Source organism: Ahaetulla prasina, chromosome 1 (assembly GCF_028640845.1).
Source record: "Ahaetulla prasina isolate Xishuangbanna chromosome 1, ASM2864084v1, whole genome shotgun sequence".
NCBI classification, from domain to species: Eukaryota; Metazoa; Chordata; class Lepidosauria; order Squamata; family Colubridae; genus Ahaetulla; species Ahaetulla prasina.
In genome coordinates this window covers 141,923,238-141,947,383 of record NC_080539.1, presented here as the reverse complement: position 1 = coordinate 141,947,383, position 24,146 = coordinate 141,923,238, and the positions used below count along the sequence as shown (strand labels likewise).

At 38.6% G+C, this 24,146-nt stretch overlaps 2 protein-coding genes across 8 annotated transcripts in view; both read left to right on the top strand.

Moving 5' to 3' along the window:
• MLIP (muscular LMNA interacting protein) overlaps positions 1-15,027 on the top strand; it is a 101,502-nt gene extending 86,475 nt beyond the window's left edge. For 5 of the 7 annotated variants that reach the window (XM_058176996.1, XM_058176973.1, XM_058176963.1 and 2 more), the window contains one exon: positions 402-2,127. In XM_058176996.1, the coding sequence (XP_058032979.1) occupies positions 402-545 (144 nt within the window). In that variant the 3' untranslated portion in view covers positions 546-2,127. Of the gene's footprint in view, positions 1-401; positions 2,128-6,411; positions 6,710-14,999 lie in introns of those variants that run through there. The other 2 variants (XM_058176954.1, XM_058176946.1) reach the window with 2 other exon arrangements.
• The window catches only part of TINAG (tubulointerstitial nephritis antigen), a 39,274-nt gene continuing 30,066 nt past the window's right edge, over positions 14,939-24,146 (top strand). Inside the window, exons 1-5 of the mRNA XM_058176896.1 lie at positions 14,939-15,242; positions 18,933-18,996; positions 19,910-19,999; positions 21,918-22,032; positions 23,257-23,380. Of these exons, the coding sequence (XP_058032879.1) occupies positions 14,939-15,242; positions 18,933-18,996; positions 19,910-19,999; positions 21,918-22,032; positions 23,257-23,380 (697 nt within the window). The remainder of the gene's footprint in view (positions 15,243-18,932; positions 18,997-19,909; positions 20,000-21,917; positions 22,033-23,256; positions 23,381-24,146) is intronic.

The window sequence follows — 24,146 nt, the reverse complement described above, 5'->3', positions numbered from 1 at the left end:
TTTGTTTTTATTTGTGATCAAAACCTCAAGGTGTCCATTTAGACCAGAGGTGTCCAATCTTGGCAACTTTAAGACTTGTGGACTTCAACTCCCAGAATTCCCATGGCTGGATGGGGAATTCTGGGAGTTGAAGTCATCATGTCTTAAAGTTGCCAAGGTTGGACAATCCTGATTTAGACTTTATTTGGTCCAGGACTGTTTAATAGAGTCTTCTTTCAGTCTATGGTACTGTTACTAAATTGTCATCAAATCTGTGTTATAATTCCAACAAAAATAAATACACTCTATGGATGTGATGTAAGCAAATCAGATACTTTTCTTGACTGCTCCTCAAAACCCTGATCAAGAAGTCACTTGGCTGTGCTCACACAGTACCCATTTGACATATGATTTCTTTTCAGCTTTCCTCAGTCAGAAGAAAAGACAAACCACCCTACCAAGAAGACTTTAGTGAAGGAAATTTTCTAGACACTGAAAGTCCACACCAAAGAGGTCACTCTCCATTCAGTGGAAACTCAAGAAATAATTTTGCAAATCTCAGCTAAGGTATAGCCATAAAGATCTGACATCTATATATGCCAGCAGCTACTACTTCTTGTGGCCCTGGGATAGTTTTTAGGCTTTGGAATCACTGTGCCTTAAATACCAGCTGCTCTAGTGAAAGTACTGTATCTCCATAGTTGTAAGCCTCCGAAATGCACCCAGCTGGCAATTCGGTAACAACGCATGTGGGATGTGACTCGATCCAATAATAGATGTTAATAACGTTGTTGTTATGAATTTCTAATAACGCTTGGGATCTTTTGGAGCCCTGCTCAAATGAAAGAAAGTGTTAGAGACTGTCATTTTGCTTTTTAACATTTTAGATTTTTTTTTAAAAAAAATACCAAGGTAATGTTAAGTATTTCTTGAATGTTATACATATTTCATGTTTTAAATGCTGCAAGCCCAGTAAAATAGGTAATGTGGAGGGTGCAAAAAGAAATGCCTATGAAGACATAACACTGGTGAACCTGAATTCTATAACAGTTCACAACTGGATTATAAAGACTGAGTTCAGCCTTCTCTAAAAGACTGTCATAACCATCATAAACCTGCTGCATGCATCATGCTTAGCACTTGTTTGCTTTAATTGCAGTTTGGCTAATTTGCAAGAAACAAGTTAGAATCGGTTGCTGGGTGAGCAAATTATTCTTGTGCCACCTGGCCAAATTCCTGTCTTATTTTATCTTTTTTTTAGCAATTTTTGCTTTACACCCTAATCCTAAACACCTTTCATGGGAAGGTTCCTTGATGCTCTCTGAGCTTAGCTGTTTTCCTGCAGACATTTATTACCCAAGCCAGGTAACATCATGAGTGCTAATAAGGAGTGCGGTTTATTTATTTTATTTTATTTATTTATTTATTTGATTTCTATACCGCCCTTCTCCCAAAGGACTCAGGGCGGTTTCCAGCCAGATAAAACACAGTTATACATATAATATAAAATTTAAAAAATATATTAAAAAACTAATTCAATTTGGCCGAATTTAAAACTTAAAAACAAAAATAAAACTATGATAAACCCCTATTAAAATTACTAATTATTTCAAGCCAGTCCTGCGCGGTAGAATAAATACGTCTTCAACTCGTGACAAAAGGTCCGGAGGTCAGAAAGTTGTCATAATCCTGGAGGAAGCTCATTCCAGAGGGCAGGTGCCCCCACAGAGAAGGCCCTCCCCCTGGGGGTCGCCAGTCGACATTGTTTGACTGACAGCACCCTGAGGAGGCCTTCCCTATGGAAGCGCACAGGTTGATGGGAGGCTATAAGTGGCAGCAGGTGGTCCTCTCTCTCACTCCTTACTAGCACTGATTATGTTATGTTACCTGCTTCAGTACTGTTGAAACTCTGAATGGTCACTAAACAAATGGTTGCAAATGGACAACTATCTTTATTTTCTACTTTAGTTTAATCACCATTTTTATTTTAGTTACATTCAAACTGTTTAATATATGACCCGGCAGCTTAAAAAATATTTCATGCATGCATGTTTACTATGTATTAAGACCGAATTTTCACAGTCATTCGCTCTAAAACCCAATTCCATAAAAGGCCTATGTTTTAAGACTTAAAGAGGATGTTTTCCTTTGTGCATTTTTAAAAAAATAAAACTATGATAAACCCCTATTAAAATTACTAATTATTTCAAGCCAGTCCTGCGGTAGAATAAATACGCCTTCAACTCGTGACAAAAGGTCCGGAGGTCAGAAAGTTGTCATAATCCTGGAGGAAGCTCATTCCAGAGGGCAGGTGCCCCCACAGAGAAGGCCCTCCTGGGGGTCGCCAGTCGACATTGTTTGACTGACAGCACCCTGAGGAGGCCTTCCCTATGGAAGCGCACAGGTTGATGGGAGGCTATAAGTGGCAGCAGGTGGTCCTCTCTCTCACTCCTTACTAGCACTGATTATGTTATGTTACCTGCTTCAGTACTGTTGAAACTCTGAATGGTCACTAAACAAATGGTTGCAAATGGACAACTATCTTTATTTTCTACTTTAGTTTAATCACCATTTTTATTTTAGTTACATTCAAACTGTTTAATATATGACCCGGCAGCTTAAAAAATATTTCATGCATGCATGTTTACTATGTATTAAGACCGAATTTTCACAGTCATTCGCTCTAAAACCCAATTCCATAAAAGGCCTATGTTTTAAGACTTAAAGAGGATGTTTTCCTTTGTGCATTTTTTTAAAAAAAAATAAACTATTACAAATTCAAAATACTCAATTCTGTATTCAAAAGAGTGATTCTACATTTATAGCAGTCAGTCTCCCTCATTTTGGAAGTCCTTTGTTCATGCTGACTTGACTACATTGTCTGCCCATTGGATGATTTTCAATTTTTAGTTCAGGAAAGCGATACAGGAAGTCCTCGACTTACAACAGTTCATTTAGTGACCAAAGATACAACGGCGCCGAAAAAAGTGATTTATGATTAGCTTTCACGCTTACGACCATTGTAAGCCTCCCCCTGATCATGTGATCAAAATTCGGATGCTTGGCAATTGACTCATATTTATGATGGTTGCAGTGTCCCAGTCATTGTCCCATTATCACCTTTTGCGACCTTCTGACAAGCAAAGTCAACGGGGATGCCAGAATCACTTTACAACAGTTTGACTAATTTAACAGCTACAGTGATTCACTTAACAACTGTGGCAAGAAAGGTCGTAAAATGGGATAAAACTCCCTTAACAACCGTCTTGCTTAGCAACAGAAATGTCGGGCTCAATTTTGGTCGTAAGTTGAGGACCACTTGTGGTCAATTCCTTTCCTTCTTGAGGGAAGGTTTTATTGGAGATAAAAAACTTATATATATATATATCTCAATGGGTATATATCCAGACACATACATGCATGTTCATGCACATGCATGCACACACGCATACAAATACACCTGCATATACATATGCAAGGGTAATTTGAGTGAACGTATGCAAAGTCAAGCCATCAAAACGTACTTACATTGCATTTGTTATGTAGGCATGAGAACCTATGGTGGCTGGTGGCTCAGACTGCTAAGACAGTCTGTTATTAACACACTGCTTGCAATTACTGCAGGTTCAAGTCCCACCAGGCCCAAGGTTGACTCAGCCTTCCATCCTTTATAAGGTAGGTAAAATGAGGACCCAGATTGTTGGGGGCAATAAGTTGACTTTGTATATAATATACAAATGGATGAAGACTATTGCTTGACATAGTGTAAGCCGCCCTGAGTCTTCGGAGAAGGGCGGGATATAAATGCAAAAAAAACAAAGAAACCCAGGATTAAAATAAGAACAGCGTTCTTGCAGCCCTGTTGGTTCCTAATGTCTTCCAGAGATAAATGAAGAGCAGAGGTTCAATAGCATAGCAATCGAAGATCTTGCCTTACTCAGAGAACATGGCTGGTCGGATGCCTGGCATATATATATATATATATATATATATATATATATATATATATATATATATATATATATATATATATATATATATATATATATATATATATATATAAATAAATAAATAAATATATATATATATATTATAAATAAATATATATATATATATTTTACAATTTTTCTCTCCTCTGAGCTGCCAATTTTCACACTGTCCTTTTCTTAATACCCCCTTCCCCTCACATTCCAGCCACTGGACAAATATGGCAGACAGGTCAACTTATTTATTTGTTTATTTTTTAAAAAGGGGCAATTCAGAGAAAAAAAAATAGTACCTTATTTTTAAAAAACCAACGGTAAGGACAAAAACAGAAGGGCTGTTCTTAAAGAGGAAACAGGAAAGCAGCACTTCAAAGGGAAGCCAGGAAAAACAATATATACAAGGAAGTGGCTTTGTGCCCAGTAAAGGTGAATACAATAGTGACATGATCTATTCCTACCATCCAGAAATGCTTGCTGGCCTCTATTGGCGATCGAACAACCTGAAGGTAAAGATAAGTGATGGAGCTGGTTTCAAGTTCAAGATGTCCAATGTCTAAAAGAGCCCATTTTGAAGTAAAACATCTCTTTCCAATTTCACACTGGTTTGAATTCAGAATGGTTTGTGCACCACGACTGTCCAGCCTAAGAGATGAATTTCTAATTACTTCACTGTAGGAAACAGATCTGCCTGTACTCTGTTTTTTTAACATTCAGTCAGCAGGGGAGAAAGGTGAACTGGATTCTGGATTGCAGTGTGTGAAAAATCCTGGCACTGAAAATAAAGCATGGTATGTGATTGGTAAAAAATGTATAATAATATTGAGAAGGTACAGAGAAAACTGGATTCATTTTTGCAATAGGCCTGCCAAACCAACTGTAACTGATTAAAAAAAAAAGGTCTGAATTAAAAATGAGAAAAAAGGAGGCTATCTATGGCTGAAACAGCCTGATTGCATTACAAATAAAAGTCTGAACGAGCGAGATAATCCAGCTAAGAATGCATGGCTGTCCTACACATTAGTTACAGTCTATGCTAACTTATTTTAGAGACGATATATAGAGCTCTTCCATAGCAGAAACCAAGCAAAAGAATCATTTGCCATAGTAGCAAAATAAGGAAGGGTAAAAGATAAACACAATAGAAAACAAAAATTGGAATTGGACATTAAAAATATACACCAGCAACCAAAACTAATCTGGACAGGCAGAAATGGCCACAGGGACTTATTTTTTTATTTAGGTATCAAATTTATTTGCCAACCATGAAGGTGGCTCTGACTAGCTTACATCAAAGTACGTTCCTAGGATCTTTTTTTTAATGAGGGAAAAACTCTTGGTCATTCTAACTCAAGCTCTGGAAGGATACAGAGATGATTCTCTCCCTTAAATTTTAGAGAACTGGCAGGAAAATAACAGAGGAAATGTTCCTTTTTATAAGAATTAATCCAAACCAGATTTTAAGGCAATCAGAGGTACTATTTGGGACTATGCTATGAAAAGAACCAATAGCCGACATTGTCTACATACATTGTAAAATGGGTTAGGATGAAGCTATAAAGTTGCTTATACAGATAATCCTCAATTTAAGATCACGACTGAGTCCAAAATTTATGTTGCTAAGTGAGAAATTAGTTAAGTGAGTTTTGCCCCATTTTACAACTCTTCTTGCCACATTTGTTAAGTGATTCACTGCAGTTCTTACATTAGTAACACGGTTGTTAAGTGAATCCGGTTTCCCCATTGACTTTGCTTATCAAAAGGCCATAAAAGGAGATCGCATCACTCAGGGACACTGCAACTGTGTGAGTCAGTTGTCAAGCATCCAAATGTAAATCATGTGACCGTGGGGAAGCTGCAACTCTCATAAATGTGAAAAAGGGTCTTAAGTGACTTTTGTCAGTGCTGTTGTAACTTTGAACGGTCACTAAATGAAGTGTTGTAAGTCGAGGATTACCTGTAGATAGTAGTATTTTACCATCACGCCACTCAGATGATCATCTGGAATTTTGGTATGTTTCTATGTAATGAATTTGGTTGCTGTGCCTTTTGAAACGGAAATTTCAGATGAATGGCAAGGATCACAAACTCAGCCATCTCGAATACTGTGGGGTGTTCATCTGAATAAATGAGTGGGAAAGAAGAGTGTCACTGGAACAAGCATCTGTTCTGTTCAGAAATCGTATCATTTCTGAGTAAAGACTGTGTTCAAGCTACTTTCAAATGTATTGGGCAATTAGCTCTACCTTCAAATGTTAGTTTGGTGCCATGATTTTTTCTCTGATCACTGAAATGTTATATAGAATATTTACAAAATGTTTGTACATAATATTTGAACTGCAAATATTAAAGTTGTTGCAATCAGAGTTTTGCTTCCTGTACATAGGATATTCCTTCTTTGGGGTTGACATGAATGTGTATCTGTTTTTCTTTTTTAAACATAATGTAGGATATGCAGAGAATTACTTATCAGTCTGGCACAACACTGGCACACAACCCATGCTGAAATAAGCAGAAGTGTTTCAACTTAACATTGTTTCTCTGTGTATACTAAAAACAAACTATTGATAGCAGATGGCAAGCAGGCTCAAAAATACGGCAGCCCCATTGACTGAGGAAAATATTTATTCCATATCCCAAACTATTGATTGAGCATTTAATGTCTGTGGTGGAGAAAGTCACTTGTTTGGAAAAAATCAGGTAATGTTTTCAAAAGAAATAAAATGAAACTATATATTGTTACGAAATGTTTCTTATGCGTTGTTATGTCTCTTGATTATTGGCTAGAAGAATTGGCCAGCAATTCTCCTATTTGAACTTTGGTATCCAGAAGTTATCATTGCTGTAAGTCAGCCTCAGGTTGTGTGCCCAGGGTTTTCTAAAAGTATTCAGAAATGTCCACCATTTCCTTCTTTCCTGCAAGGATAGTTTTTCCTGATGGAATCCAAAAACTCATTCCTGTGTTTCATGAACATAGTAATTTAGGACCTTTTCCAAAGCCTCATTCAGGCATTCTCCTAAATGCTTCAGGAAGAATCAAGTGCTGAATAATCCCTTCTCTAATAGACACACACATTGCCTCTCCTTCTGATCCACACAGCGGAAGAAATGCACAAAAAGACCAAAAACAGAGGCTTTCCCTGAGATCTGGAGCCCCACACCTGGACAGCCACCTCATAGAGAACCAGATGTGCCACATTCCAGTGAGCAGAAGCAAGGTGTGGGCCAGACAGGGAAATGCCACAACCCTGTTTTTATACTACTCATATTTGTATAATGGAAACAGCTGAATAAGAATATTACTTGAATCATGATTTTAAAAATAGATATCTAAAATCAATAGGCATGAGCTTAAATGGACTCCAGAGTAGAGAACAGGAAGGTTTGGAGGAACATTGTCCATGGGGTCGCGACGGGTCGGACACGACTTCGCAACGAACAACAACAACAAATCTAAAACGGAGGTTTACTATAAACAAAATATTTGGGAAAGGACTGCATTAGAACTAAAGGCAAAGATGTTCCTGGTGTTCAGGTTATAGACAGTCTCCAGAATGGGAGGAGAATGGGGGGATTGGGAGAAATTGCCTTCTTGTACAAATTTAATACAGGGCGGTAGGCCTAACTGCATTTCAAATTAAATCTAAGATGTTAAAAGATGTAAATGATACAAGAGGCTTTGATTTACCTGACTTGAAAAGGTATTTTTTGTTGTTTTAGTTTCCTTTTATCTTTCTTTCTGGTTTTCTTCCTTATTCTATATTAGTTTGTATTCATTTTTACCTTTGTTTTTAAATGTTTAAATGAAATTATAAACACGCACACATGTACATACATACCTCAGTGAGCCTTGGTGAAATCCAGCCATTGATGCAAGAACAGAAAAAGCTGATGGCATAATGATTGTCCTCTGTGTTCTTTTTGCTGGTGGGTATTTTAAAATATTGGAAAAATTGGGTTAAACTATGTTAATCACACCCTGAGGGTGTGACAAGGCTAACTTCTAAGGTTGGGAGAAACCTGAGGTTGCCAGGGTGTTATAAAGAAAAGAAAGTCCTGGTCCAGGCTTTTTCAAACTCCATTCCCTGGAATTTTAGGGTCCAACAAAAATTGTTGGGGACCCATAAGAGACTATGAGAGGGGAAAAAAAGTTCACTCAAATATAGCCAAGGGCATCCATTGCAATTTTTTAAAGATGCAATAGAAAGGGCAGGGTTTATCAGTTATCACGGAAAAGCCTCAATCTCTCAGGGGAATTTGTCCTTCTGAAGACCCCTCACTTTCTGTCTCTGAGGCAAAAGGGCTCCAGGGATTTTCTTTTTACCTAACAAATTCCATAGCCTGAAAAATATGAAAATCCCTGGTCTAGGCCATGAGTCAGCAATGGCAGGTTTATTGTTTTGTTGCAAGTTCTGGCAGGCTGAGAGCTGTGAACCATAAATACAAAGCTTTTGCAGTGTCCCAGTATAACAGATATAGTGCCCTTGCTTACCGTAATAGGGACACTAAAGTGACAGGTCAAGATAGTTGTGATACTGACAACTCAAATAAGCAGGGGATCATGGTCCAAGATGAAGAACTTACTTTGGAAAGGGGAAAGTGTGAATCGGGTATTACATATTTGTCACACAAGAAGAGCACAGTATCCAAAAAGAGAAGCCATCTTCTGATTGGTGATTCAATTGTAAGGGATGTAAATTTAGGAAAGGATATGGAGGTTTTGAAAGAGGTCAGGTGTCTGCCAGGTGCTACTGCCAGCAGAGACAAGAGGCGTATTCTTAAGATAGTCAAGAATGCCAGTAAGGATTGTGATGTTGATGCTATTATACATCTTGGCACAAATGATCTGTCCCAAAAGGATGCACTTTCTGTGCAGAATGATTTCCAGAGCTTGGGGTATGAGCTTAGTAGTATAGGTTGTAGGCTTATCTTTTCAGAGGTTTTACCAGTATATAAGGAACAAAAAGGTAAAGGCCAGCATATAATGGAGTTTAATGTGTGGCTAAAGGAGTGGTGTAAAAGGGAAGGCTTTGGTTTTATTAGTCATGATGTCTGCAACTGGTCCAATGAAAAATTGTACAAAAGAGATGGATTGCATCCATCAAAGAAAGGGACTGAGTTACTTAGCAATACATTCACAGATTTTCTGAATAAACATTTAAATTGAACAGTGGGGACAGATAATTAATTGATACAGAACATTTCTGTCCCCAGCAATCCAAAATTAATAGGGTTATCAGTGCATGTAACATAGATGTCTGTGTGGATAAGATTATCAGCCCTACTATCAAGCAAAACCAAGCATTTAATAGTGAGTTCCATACCATGTGCACTAATCAAACAGGTGACAAGAAAGTAGGGGCAGTCAGGCACAACACAGGTTATGTAGACAGTAAACACAAGGTCAATCAAAACAGACTCAAATGTCTATACACCAATGCACAGAGTATGAGGAATAAACAGGGTGAATTAGCAATTCAAGTAAATGAGGGCAGATATCATATTGTTGCCCTTACGGAAACTTGGTGGGATGAAACTGACAAATGGAACATACAGCTAGAGGGATATAAATTATTTAAAAGAAATAGACCAAATAAAAGAGGAGGTGGAGTTGCACTATATATAAGAAATAACTACATCTCTACAGAAATAGAGCACAACAATGATGAAAATTATCTTGAATGCATTTGGGTCAATATTAAAGGGAGGAAAATGATATTGCCATAGGTATATACTATAGGCCAACCAACCAAACAGAGGAAGTAGATGAACTTTTTGCTAGTCAGCTAACTAAGGTGTAGGAAGCACATCACAATAGTAATGGGGGATTTTAACTACCCTGACATCAACTGGGAGACAAACTCTGCACCAAGTGGAAGATCCAACAGGTTCCTAACAAACCTAGCAGACAACTTTGTTTCCCAAAAAGTAGAGATGGGAACAAGGGGATCAGCCATATTGGACTTAATTCTCACTAACAGACATGAAATGATAGAAGGTGTTGAAGCTATAGGAATCTTGGGGGCAAGTGATCACGCAATATTGGAATTCAACATTATGCAAACACAAGTAGTAGAACAAAGTCAAACTAGAGTCTTGGACTTTAAGAGAGCTAATTTCAATAAACTTAGAGAGAGCTTGAGAAGGATTCAATGGATGAGAATCCTCAGGAGGAAAACAACTCAAGAAGCTTGGGAAATTTTGAAAAGTGAGATTATAAAAGCCCAGTCTAGCACAATACCAATGAAGAAGAAAAATAATAGATCTCAAAAGAAACCAGCATGGATGCATAAAGAACTATCTGACAAATTGAAAGACAAAAAGGACAAATATAAAAAGTGGAAAGAGGGGCAAATAACTAAGGCAGAATATCAGCAAATAGCCCGAGCCTGTAAATATAAAGTGAGGAAAGCTAAGGCTCACAATGAACAAAGGCTAGTGACAAAAGTAAAAAATAACACAAAAAGCTTCTTCCAACATGTTAAAAACAAGAAAAAAGTCACGGAAACAATTGGCCCATTGCTGGGAGAAAGTGGCAAGAAGATGACAAGCAACAGGGAGAAAGCAGATCTACTTAACTCATTTTTTGCATCTCTCTTTACACAAAAGGAAAAAACAATCCAACCTATCAAAAACAGCACCACAAAAAACAGATTAGAAACACAAGTTAAAATAGGGAAGAAAATGGTAAGTGAACACCTGTCTACCCTAGACGAGTTCAAATCACCAGGACCGGATGGATTACACCCCAAGGTTCTGAAGGAACTGGCAGACGTGATCTCAGAACCACTGAACTATATCTTTCAAAGATCCTGGAGCACAGGGGAGCTCCAGAGGACTGGAAAATTGGTGATGTAGTTCCCATCTTCAAAAAGGAAAAAACAGATCCAGGAAACTACAGACCTATCAGCCTGACCTCAATACCAGGAAGATTCTGGAAAAGATAATCAAGCAACGAATCACGAACACCTAGAAGCAAACAAAGTAATAACCAAAAGCCAACATGGGTTTGTCAAAACAGATCATGCCAGACTAATCTTATTGCATTCTTTGACAAAATGACAAAATTAGTAGACCAGAGGAATGCTGTCGATATAATTTACTTGGACTTCAGTAAAGCATTTGATAAAGTAGACCATAACCTACTACTAGATAAAGTAGAAAAATGTGGGTTAGACAGCACCACCACCAGATGGATTCGTAACTGGCTGACCAACCACACTCAACGTGTAGTCCTCAACGGAACTACATCCACATGGAGGGAAGTATGCAGTGGAGTACCCCAAGGCTCTGTTTTAGGCCCAGTACTCTTCAACATCTTCATCAATGACTTGGACGAGGGGATAGATGGGGAACTCATCAAATTTGCAGATGACACCAAGCTGGCAGGAATAGCCAACACTCCAGAAGATAGGCTCAAGTTACAGAAAGATCTTGACAGACTTGAACATTGGGCGCTATCTAACAAAATGAAATTCAACAGTGAAAAAAGTAAGGTTCTACATTTAGGCCAAAAAAACAAAATGCACAGGTACCGTATATGTGGTACCTTGCTCAATAGTAGTAACTGTGAGAGGGATCTTGGAGTCCTAGTGGATAACCATTTAGATATGAGCCAGCAGTGTGCAGCAGCTGCCAAAAAAGCCAACACAGTTCTGGGCTGCATAAACAGAGGGATAGAATCAAGATCACGTGAAGTGTTAATACCACTTTATAATGCCTTGGTAAGGCCACACTTGGAATATTGCATTCAGTTTTGGTCGCCACGATGTAAAAAAGATGTTGAGACTCTAGAAAGAGTGCAGAGAAGAGCAACAAAGATGATTAGGGGACTGGAGGCTAAAACATATGAAGAACGGTTGCAGGAACTGGGTATGTCTAGTTTAATGAAAAGAAGGACTAGGGGAGACATGATAGCAGTGTTCCAATATCTCAGGGGTTGCCACAAAGAAGAGGGAGTCAAACTATTCTCCAAAGCACCTGAGGGTAGAACAAGAAGCAATGGGTGGAAACTGATCAAGGAAAGAAGCAACTTAGAACTAAGGAGAAATTTCCTGACAGTTAGAACAATTAATCAGTGGAACAACTTGCCTGCAGAAGTTGTGAATGCTCCAACACTGGAAATTTTTAAGAAAATGTTGGATAACCATCTGACTGAAATGGTGTAGGGTTTCCTGCCTTCCAACTCTGTTATTATTATTATTAAGTTGGTTTTGAAACTGGTTTTATCCCATTCTCCCATATCTCTCTCTCAAAAAAAATGGGGCATCACAGCACTCAATTCCCAACATGGAAGTTGTGCCTGATTGCAAACCAGTTCAGGGACCCTTTGTTCCTTATCTTGGGGAGTCCTTTATATCCACTGACTCCACTGCTCCTCAGCGTTTGGCCCATAACAGGTGTACAAATAACTCAAAAGGAAAGGAATAGTACGCATAAGGAATATAATGTTGGAGGAATCGTGTTAACTGATGTTGAACTGTGATTTAAAGAGTATGCCTTTAGGGGAGGGGGATATATTAAATGGCCAAGAAGGCTGAGGAAATTCCCTCAGAATAAACAGATTCGAGGAAATTGCCCACCATAGGGAAAGTTAATCCAAAATACAATTAGGATAAACATCGAAACAGCAACGGACGTCAAGAACTGGCATGCATTCTTGGCTGCTCTTTTCACTTGTCGATTTGTAAAGTTTGTCTTTGAACCGAATTGCTTTTTAATAGCTAGTCCAATTGACACAAATCTGAGAGACGATGCAGTGTTTTGCTTTGTTGATTTAAACACAGTAGATCTTGGATCTGGACCATTGTTTTTAAAATGTGGTCTTGGGATTTCATCTTGTTTAAATATTCAGGAGTAGTGTTTACTCATGCATCAATTTGAAGAGCTCCTTTTCTCTGAAATCCTTAAGCATCCAGCTGGATTTGTTGCTCTGGTTATGTCTGAATGATGCTGTGTCTTTTAAAAAGAGTGTTTGGCCATGCCAATAAATAAAAGAAAAGAAATGTAGTCTACAACAAGCAGTTTCTCTTTCTTCTACAACTTCTCGTCTATACTTTTCTGATGAAAGTGTAAAATACAGATTTTATATAAGCCTGGAAATGGGGAAGAAAAGGAGAATCAAAGTGATCAAAAAGGAGGAACTATGTCCCTCAGAATTAAATTTAGCACTTATGAAGATGTTTCATTTTTAATTTAGGTGTGTGTATGAGGGGGAAGGAGTGGGATATGATCTGTAAAATGAAACGTGATCTAAAAGAAGATGCTTTCCTTTTACACTTGACACTTACACTCCATTTGCACTTAAGTGCAATCCTTACATGCTCAGCAAGCCTTTTTTTCCCTGCTGTGTCCACATGAGGTTGATTTCATATGATCCCCAGTCCATGCCTCAATTATCTTTAGCAATAGTTCTTGAAATGCAGCTAGTGAGGTAGGCACCAGGGTTTCCCAGACTAGTGAGAACTGTTATGTCAACAAAGCCTCCTTCCCATGACTTTGAAGAGAAAGGCAAACGATCAATTGACTTGGAAAGGAAGGAAGGTAGAGAAAACCTAGGTTTTAAATCATGGAGCAAACATACATATTCAACATGCAGATCTTTTACATAATGCCCAAAGTTTCATCTTATGTTCAATAAAGCAATTCATATAAATATGTTGTGCCTGTGAGCTTTTTCTGCTTGTTGGGTTGCGGGTTTGTTGAATCAACATTTATTGTCATTCCTGGCATGAAATTTGGCAGAACATAGGTTAAATTATCAAGACTCTGCTGTTGCTTTGGATACAACCAGATACACATTTTGTCAGTGGTGCAGTTTTGCACATCTAGGGAGATTAGTAGATGGTAAATGGATGCATGGATGGAGATGTGATTGATTGATTGGCTGATTGATAGAAGAGAGAGAAATAACCTATTGGTCACTTTAAGCTGCCATGGGAACACTTCTTTCATTAAAGCTCCTAAGGCAATCTGTTTGGACTGTGAGAAAACAAGATTCTTTCAAACTAAGCTTTCTTCTAATACTGCACCTGCCAGGTTTTCAACCATTTGCTGGCTTGGAGAAAGACCTAGGCCAACCCAAATAACAACTGATTGTGCTGAGAGGACTAAATAGTGAAGCAAGTTCTGTGTCTTTGTGGCACAACTTTCCCATCTGATGTGCCAGTCCTCTGGCACAAATAACAGTGTGGATATTTTTCTCCTTTATTTATTAATAGAACAAAAATTGTATATAAAACAATAGAAAAAATACAGAAAAGAAAAATAAAGTGGTGAAGAAAGTTATCAGTTGCCAATATGTGAAGTTTTTAATGGACATACTCAGAATTTTGAATATATGCCACAAAATGGCTGCCATGTTGCTACAAGTAACATAACAATTACTTACCAGAAGTTGACTAGGATGTTCCCTGACACTCTCTCCTCTCCTTGTAAGCAAAACCTTTGAAATTGACTTTGTAAGTGAAGTATTGTACCCCTAGGTCTTGATTTAGTTTCCATAATTTCATATACTTTAAGCTATGCTGTCTTATGTAGAGATAAAGTTCAAGAAACACTGATAAAAAAACTTCACATATAATGGCCTTATAGTAAGGATTTGCTCAATTGTTTTGTTCCAAATGATCTTAAAAAGACTCCCAGTCATTTGCAGGAGACAGCTTGCATTTGTCATCCCCATGATGCCTAAGTTTTTAAAAACTTTGTAAATAATGCATTTTGTAGCATCTCTGACTAATGGTTAAAATACAAATGTTTTCCCCATCACCAAGAATGTTCCTGTAGCAGACGGCTGGCTGAATCTGGGTGGCTTCTTTTTTAGGAGTTTTGACATCAATGTAGACACAGATAAACACTTCAAAAAGTCCTGCTCCGAGTTTCACAACATCGGATGCAGCCATCCTGACAGCAACTTGCTGTTATACTCAAGAATGTGGGCCAGGGCCTGGAGTTTAGCTTTATGTTGCTTTGCAATCATGATTTGCACAGAACTATTTGCCTCCAGAAATAATACCCTACACAAGGACTGTTCTCCAGATTGTTCCGGAAGGAAGAGAGTCAGAAGAATTCCACTCAGAAGAAGCTACTGCTGGTTGAGAGGCTGTTGCCCAGGCAGAGATGACAACTGCATCTTCCAATACAGTGTCAGAAATGCCACATGCTACTGTGATGAATTTTGTACTTCAGAACCTCCTGATTCTATTGACTGCTGCCCAGACTTCTGGCTGGTTTGCCACAAGCATACTCCAGAGCATGTAAGACCTCCGGTACACCAATGGGGTAAGTGTTATGTTCCCATCTCCATTTCTACCAGAGTTGATGTCCTTCTGAAATGTGAATGCTGAATGCTGTAAAATGGTTCGGAGTCTTGGAGATGAGCCTTGGAATGGCTTGCCTTCAGAAGTTGTGAGTGCTCCACCCCTGGAGATTTTCAGGAAGAAACTGGACAGCCATTTGTCTGAAATGGTATAAGGTCTCCTGCTTGAGCAGGGGCTGGGACTAGAAGACCTCCAAGATCCTTCCAACGCTATTATTCTGCTTTGAGTATCCTCAAGAGCTTGCAAAAGGTATGGTAGGTAAATGTGCAGAAAGAAAGAAGGGAGGGAGGAAGTTATACTGTAGTTTCCTGCATTTTTCTTTTTTTTAAAAAAATACTAGTAACGTTTATTAGAAAATACATCACTCGTTCCTCTTTTTTTTTTTTTATAAAAGCAGTATTGGGAAAATGGAAGATGATAAACTGCATTATTAATACAAGCTAATAAAGTGTTTAAAATTCAGTATCACCATGCATGATTGTTTCATCTGCAATTACCATACTCTTGAAGCTTTTATTTCAGTTCTTTTAATAAATTCAGCTCATTTGGTAAGCTGGGTCTTTCTTGCTTTCATTAAAAAAAAAGAAAGAAATTAAAATGTGCCTAGCAGGTCTAAAAAAGAGCTATCCCTCTGAGATGGCAGTTCTAGCTTTTCAGCTCCACAAGTGACTGAAGGCTATAAGTAGCCAGACAACTGTTCCCAAAATGAATAGTGATAGATGGAATGACTTTGCTCCTATTTATGTCTAATTTAACTGTTAAACTGGCCGTTTTCACTCTCTTTTGTTTTTAACTTAAAAATTAAATATTGCTGGATATTTCCTGTTGGCTTCAAGAGAATTCTTTTGACTCTATACCAACTGTTTTGAAATCCAAACAGATAGCAAGATAACTGAGGATTAGTAACAGGATATCATCTGACCACATATTACAGGTGGCATTTGAAGATTAAAAGGCTGCAGTTTGTCAACTCTGACATATTTAAACTGAGTCAGGCCATTGGTCTGATTTCAAATACAAATTGCATTTGGCAGTTTCCCAAAGCATGATAGCCCAACCTCATCAGCGCATTTTCTTCAAGATGACAATCTGCTGTGCAGCTCTCCTTGCCAAGAGAAGCCCTGGTTAGAGAGCATTTAATTACTGTTAATTGGGGCTGAAGCTACCTGGTGTGACTGGAAGCATATCAGAAGATTCCTGTCTAGATCTTTGGTAAGTTTAGTAAGTTCAATGGAACTTACTTTCCCAAAGAATGTCACACTTCCTGAAGACCTGTAGCAAGGCATGGGCACAAAATAATGATTCTTTTTTTTTTTTTGAAAAAAAAAGATCTGCTAAAAAAGGAATGATATAAAATTATTCAAGCAAGAAACAAGAGAACGTCTTTGGTAAAGGGCAGGGATTTATTATTGTTTAGATTCTGCAATATCTACAAATGTTGCCAGAGTGGCCAGCAAATGATAAGAATTTTATTACTACTAAAGATCCTGGTCCAGCTAAAACGATTCTATTAGAGACTATATTCCTCCACAAATTTATTTAACATTATCCGTGTTCAAGATGTTTTGCCAAGAGCTGGTTGATCCCCTGAGTGCTTACAATCCAAAATTTTAGATAGGAGAAATAATAGCAGCACATAGGCAATATAAACAGGGAAGCAATAAATGAGAACATGAATTTAAGTTTAGTTTCTGATGAACTTACAACACACTGTGCCTTAAATCTAGAAGAGGCATAAGTACTGGTAATCCCCGGGTTACGAGCATTCCCTTAGCAAATGTGCGATAAGTGCTCCCTAGCATTTATGAACAAGTCCTGAAACTATGAATCTTGCAGCACCATAGCAGTTCTTTGCCCTTACAAACAACTGCTGAGGCTCTGCAACATTCATCCTGCATGTTGCGGGTCGAAAGGGAGCTTCCGAGGGGTGGATCTGCGCCTCTGACATTCCATTCGGGCTTCCGCAGGCTTCCTCCGGCCTCTGGAAGCCCAAACGGTGCATCGGAGGGGCGGATCCGCCCCGGGAAGGTCCATTTCAGCCGGCAACCTGCCAGGCAAGGCCATCATGATTTGAAGAAATTATGATCAGAGTGACAAGAGAGATGCATGGGAGATCCCCCTCACACACACATGTGAGTGTGCTGGCAATGGGGAATTCAGTTCATGTGTTTATAACATCATTAAAGATATGCCACACTTATGTATCATTATTTTGATATTGTTGTTTTGTGCTGGGAATTCTGATGGAGAGATAGGATTGTTTGGCCGCAGAATATTGGGCAGAGATTAGGAAATCTTCAAAGGTGGACCAGATTTTTTTTATTTGTTTATTTATTTTTAGGGGACAGAGAAAACGGACTGTTTGCAAAATGTTAAATCTGGAAGTTTCATGACTTGGCTGTCTGCTAAATGGGGAGAACTATATAATTTTATTTATTTGTATCCTGCTTTATTGAGGACCCAGATTGTTGGGGGCAGTATGCTGACTCTGTAAAACTGATTAGAGAGGTCTATAAAAGCACTATGAAGCGGTGTATAAGTCTAAGTGCTATTGCTATTATTTTTTTTACAAATAACTGAAGGTGGCAAATATATCCAACACACACCTTCCCCCTCCTACACATCAACAACCCTGTGAGGTGGGTTGGGAGGAGATAGACTGAGTGGCCCAAGGTCACCCAGCCAGCTTTCATGGTTAAGCAGGAGAGAGGTGGAGAGAACCAAGGATTATTATCTAGTTCCTTCAAGCATAGTTGAATCTCACCTTGGACACTTTTAATCAAATAGAACCATCTGGGCTGGAAAGGAAGGTGATAATCCTTATCTCTCTAGGCAATTTCTCTAGATGTTTGGGCTCTGAAAAAGTTAGAAAGACAACTAGGAGAGCAGCTGACTACTTTATGTCTAGCTGCCAAATCCTGGAGTTCAAATTGTGCTAATAGTTATATTTTGTGAGCCACAGCAAACAGATTACATTGGCAACTTTGCTGCATCCACCATTAAACAAAAAGTAAATATGTTTTAGGCCCTGTTTGTAAATATCTTCAAGGTTTTATTTAAAGAATTTTTTCCCCATTCAAATGTGTCTGATTCTTGGAGACTGCCTGGACAAGTCCTTGCAGTTTTCTTAGCAAGGTTTTTCAGAAGTGGTTTGCCATTGCCAGCTTCTTAGGGCTGGGAGAATGTGAATGGCCCAAGGTCATCCAGATGGCTTTGCGCTTATGTTGGGACTAGAATGCAAGGTCTCCCAGTCTCTAGCCTAGTGGCCTAACTGCTACACCAAACTGGCTTTTTAAAAGAAGTACAAAGCATAAAATTGGAGAGGGAAAAGTAAAAGTTATTTTCAGAAAACTGTACTTCAGGAATGAAATAGAAGCAACATTAATGGAAAGTAGAATGATTCTTAAATTCCATTACAAGGGGTTGCACTAGTGGGCATGTTTCTGAGCACCTTTTCCAGATATTCTTTTACTTTAATTCATCCCATTTCTGCAAGGATGAATTATTAATTCAGTTCACTGATGCAAAAAATGAAGCCTTCTACTTGACATGACCAAAGATGGGAGCATCATTTTTGGGGCTGATTGCACACGACAGCATCACTAGGAATTTTCTAACTATTATCTCCTTTTTCTATGTATTGTGTTGGCAGGTTGCTTCAAAGATGGCCAGCATTATGAAGAAGGAGGAACATTTAAAGATAACTGCAACCGTTGGTAATGTCTCTAAGAGAAAGGAATAAAAAACTTCACTGATAAAAGGGATTAAAACGCCTATCATCCTACGCTCACATTAATTTGAATAAGTGCTCCCCTCATATATACAAATCAAAGAGAAAGCATTTTTGTAAAGGGTTGCCAGCCTGCATCAAAACATCCCATGAATTACTTGAGAATATGTTGCTGTACTGATGGTGCTACAATGTGGATAAACTGGTAACTGTAGGAGTACATTTACGCAGTTTGGAGTTGAAGCTGCCTAATAAATATTTACACTGGGAAAAAAAATGGAAAAGACACTAATACCATTAGGATGCTGTCAGGCACAAACAACTAGACCCACACACAAAAGAGTTTAAGCTAACTACTTTATTGTTCTATTACCTATTTCATAATCTTCCCAGACTGGCATAAAGACTAGATAAAGCTCAAAGGCATTCAGGGGGTGTCAGATCTTGCCCTTTTGTGTTTACATAATGAGTCCAGGCTAATTCTCTGTTTGATACCTCCTCCCAACTAGGACAGTTGCTCTTCAAAAGGTGCACTAGATTTCCTGGCTAGGTCTTATGTTTGTGGCATACAAGAGCTGTGATTGCAGGGGTATTGCAGGGATAAATCACTGCTCCCTCCAGGAGTTCGATCCTGATGGGCTCAAGGTTGACTCATCCTTCCGAGGTGGGTAAAATGAGGACCCCAGTTGTTGGGGGCAATATGATGACTTTATAAACTACTTAGAGAGGGCCGTAAAGCTCTGTGAAGTGGTATATAAGGCTAAGTGCTATTGCTATTGCTATGTGAGCATGAAAATTTCACAAGTAGATCCCTTCAGAATCATCCACTTATGCAGTGTTTGGTTCTTCATAATTTTGTTTTTTCATTAAAAAACTATTCTGTGTTCCCTTCCTTTCAGCGAGTGTGTAGACAGTCATTGGAGATGCACAAATGAAACGTGCCTCATTCAGCCCAAATTAATTGAGCAAATCAACAGCGGGACCTACGGGTAAGCACCTTGATTTGTGTGACTCTGATGCAAACAGCTTCCCCTTTATTTACAGAGAAAGTATCAAGTGGGTTGTTGTTACGATATACTAATTCTTGCGAATGCCTGTGCTACATATGAATTCCTGTGCATACGTACAGGTTTTCTAACGTATTTTAATGTTAGAAATAAACCTACAAAATCAGTTAATCACCAAACAGCAACAAAGCTGAAACCATCCAGAGTTCTAGGTTTGCAAATGTTAGAATTTTGCAATTTATGACTTCAAAAAGGAATGATTTTCTATTTCCACTACCCTTGTTACTTATTCCATGAGACAGGAATCTATGTGGTCCTCCTAATCATGTAATAACAGAATGTGCTACAGGCATATTGCTAAGATTTGCTTCCCTGCTCCACTCCCTTCTGATCCAATTGATTTCACAGGAGAGAGAAAAAAAGCACTGACATCAATCGTAATTTTAGTTTCCTGCTGGGATAACAACTTTCTTTGATAGGTTTATGCACCACCATCCCAAAAAAAAAAAAAAATTCTTATCAGAAATTAACAGTTTTTTTGGCTTCACTTTCTAATAATACTTTGTCTTTGTGAATTTATAATTATTAACGGAGAATAATCATCCATATATCTGAAGAAATGAGCTCTATTATTTATTAATATGAAAGATTACACAGTCACCAAGTTTTTAAATAAGGTGCCCTCAGATCAGAGGAACAGAAAAAGTCAAGGTGACAGCCACAACCGGTGATTAAATTTTGTTCCTTTTTTATATATGTTAACTAGGGGCTTTCATAGCTAATTGTGGCTGCAATGTTGAGCATTTTCATCACAAAGCAGACCTGTTTGAGACGGTGTTCAAAATACGCAATTTTGAGTGAGTCACTTTAAATTAAAAAGAAAACAACACAACAAACCCTCACATCAGCTAAATTCACACAACATGTCCAACTGTGTGACTGAATTACATCATCATTTTTTTTAAATACACACAATATACTGAATAATGAACAAACCAAGCAGGCTTTGTTCCCAGAGTGTTCTAAGTCAAACGCATAAAGGTAGTTCTCCACTTACAATCACAAATGAGCCCAGAATTAGGGTCATTAGGTTGTTGCTGTCATTAAGCAAGACACCCGTGTAGCTCTTCCCATTGCAGTCATTATGCAGAACATGGGGTGCCATAAGGGATGGGGGAAGCCCTGGGTTGCTGAACTAATGGTTGTGAGTTGAGGACTACCTGTACCCAAAATAACCCTAATAAAAATTCAAATCAACCAAGCTCAACATGTGGTGTGAATGAATGCAATTGGTTGTACTTTAATTGACCTAGCTAAGCAGATCACTTTAATATAACCGCTGGCTATGATGGGGGAGGAGGAGAAGGAGATCCTGCATTTCATCTCAGTTTTCCTATTTTAGCCCTTATTATTTGAAGAACATCCACAAGTTGATTAGCATGTGAAGGAATGGGATCATTAAGGAATCTTTAGAATTTTTTAGGATCAGTCGAATTTTAAACCTGGCCTTTTAAAGATTCCTGGATGGTCCCATCCCTCCCTGGGCCACAATTTTGTTTGTTTGTTTGTTTAGATCGATGTCCAATCAAAAACAATAAATGCAAAATAAAAATGTAAAATCATGGGACAGGTTCATACTATCAACCACCATGCTCCGTAAGTTTCAGAACCCTGAAATAATTGTGTTGATTCCAAGCACAGTGATTGTAGGAAAAAATAATCATCTTTACTGATATTAGCATCAAGTAGTTGCATGAAATGAAATTTGGAAAAAAGATTTTTTTTTCATTTACGATAGCACCTCTGAAGTATGCAGTGTTTAAAACAGCCACGTTTTAAACACACCTTTATATGCAAATATACCTACCTACCTGATGCTTTCTGTCTATTTGTGAGACAGATGGAAAGCGGATAACTACAGTCAGTTCTGGGGAATGACCTTGAAAGAAGGTTTCAATTATCGCCTTGGCACATTTCACCCATCGGCTGCCCTTCTGGACATGCGACCTGTCACGGTAGCTCCATTTTTTCTCTTTTCTATTCAAAGTACAAACATCACTTAAGGATCAGGCAGGTCCCAGCTGTGGCCCACAGGTGGCAGGTGGGCCTGTAGAGCTAGTAATGTAGCCACACAAACTTTTACCATTATTATGTATTTATGTACATTAAGTATATCATATAAATTTCTCTGTGACCCAAGACAATTCCACTTCACTCAATGCCGGCCAGGCAAGGCAAGATGTTGTATGCTGTAGATAATAGATCTTTTTGTGTATAACACCCAAAGAATGTATCATTTATAGGCAGGTGATAATCAAGACCACAAATCTTTCCTATTATTGTTTTTTCCCTCCACTTGATTATTTTTACTTGGTTAAGTATTTCTAATGAAATATAGACTTTCCTCTATTTCCTATTTTTAGAGTGCCATTATTTCTGCACCTCACTGTAGCTCAAGGATAGCGGATCTGTTTTCCTCTTGACGTTGTTGAGGTACAGCTCCCATCTTTCAGGATTGGAAGCGTAGTTCAACATCAGAAAGTCATACATTTCCCCTGCTCTTTGTAAACTGTCACAAAGGTAATAACAACGTGCAAAGCATTCTTGCTAAAGCATTTTCCAGGTGGATCCAAAACCACCAAATGCTCCAAACGTCTTCAAAATGATTTTTGTGGGGTCCTTGGCGGTCTCTGAGCTTGGTTGCTTTCTTGCAGACGTTTCAATATCAAACTAGGTAACGCCATCAGTGCTAGCAGGGAATGGGGTTTGCTCTCTTTTTATATCCCAGTGGCTTGCTCTGTCTGTGTTGGTGGGAATTGTCTTGGTTCTTGATTAGACAGTTGTTTACTTATTAACCTGTTGCTCTGTGTTGGTAGCTCTTTGATTTATTGCCTTGTATGTATTGGCATGTATTTTCATTTGGATAAAAATCGTGTCACAGCACATGAAAAATCTCTACAGTTCATAAGAAAATTCTGTTTTCTCCTATCACCCACCTGTTTGGTCATGGTTACTTTATTGTGGCCCCTCTCCTGCCTCACACAACTAGTTCATTGAAGGACAAACATTGCTTGAATGTATGGGAGATGTTCACAGTGGTCTGTAATGACAGTCTGTATATGCAGCTTAAAGGGGAAGAGGATGAGCAAGACTTTCTGAGATGGTTCTGTCTGTGGGTACTTCAGTGGGGCAGCCTTGAATCCTATAGTGTTCTGCATCCAAATGTTTGATTTCTTTAGGAAAACACGGCAGCTGTTGCTGACTTTCCTGAATTCTTTGTGGCTTCCTACGAATGGCCAGACTGGATTCATGATCCTTTGGACCAAAGAAACTGTGCAGCATCCTGGGCGTTTTCCACTGCAAGTAATGTGCTCTTTTGGCTGCATTCTTGATGCCTAGAACTGTGATTGAAGTATACCTGCCTTAAACTTACTCTTGACTTCTTGCTAGGTGCATTTAAAGAGACAGCATGCAATTCCAGTTTATTTTCTGTTTCTTCTTCCTTGTTAGATTGCTTCTTTTGAAAAAGAATGGCAAGAGTACTTCTCCCCTATAACCCTTCAGAGAAAAAAAAACACCAAACTCAGTAGATTCTTATGTGTGATAAAAATATGCAATAAAAGTATGCAATCAAATACATGAAATAGATGTTCTTTATAAAGAATATTGTGACTATGGATAAGATCTTATAAAAATTGAATGGAACTAATTTCTTAACTCATCCATATTGATCTAACCCAGTTTTAACAATAGAGAATTTGGGACACGGTGGCTCAATGGCTAAGATGCTGAGTTTGTTGATCAAAAGGTCGGCAGTTCAGAAGTTCGAATCCCTAGTGCCGCATAAGAGGGTGAGCTCCCGTTACTTGTCCCAGCTTCTGTCAACCTAGCAGTTCAAAAGCACGTAAAAAATGCAAGTAGAAAAATAAGGACCACCTTTGGTGGGAAGGTAACAGTGTTCCGTGTGCCTTTGGCATTTAGTCATGCTGGCCACATGACCACGGAGATGTCTTCGGACAGCGCTGGCTCTTCGGCTTTGAAACGGAGATGAGCACCGCCCCCTAGAGTCGGGAACAACTAGCACATATGTGCGAGGGGAACCTTTACCTTATAGTAAATACATGGCATT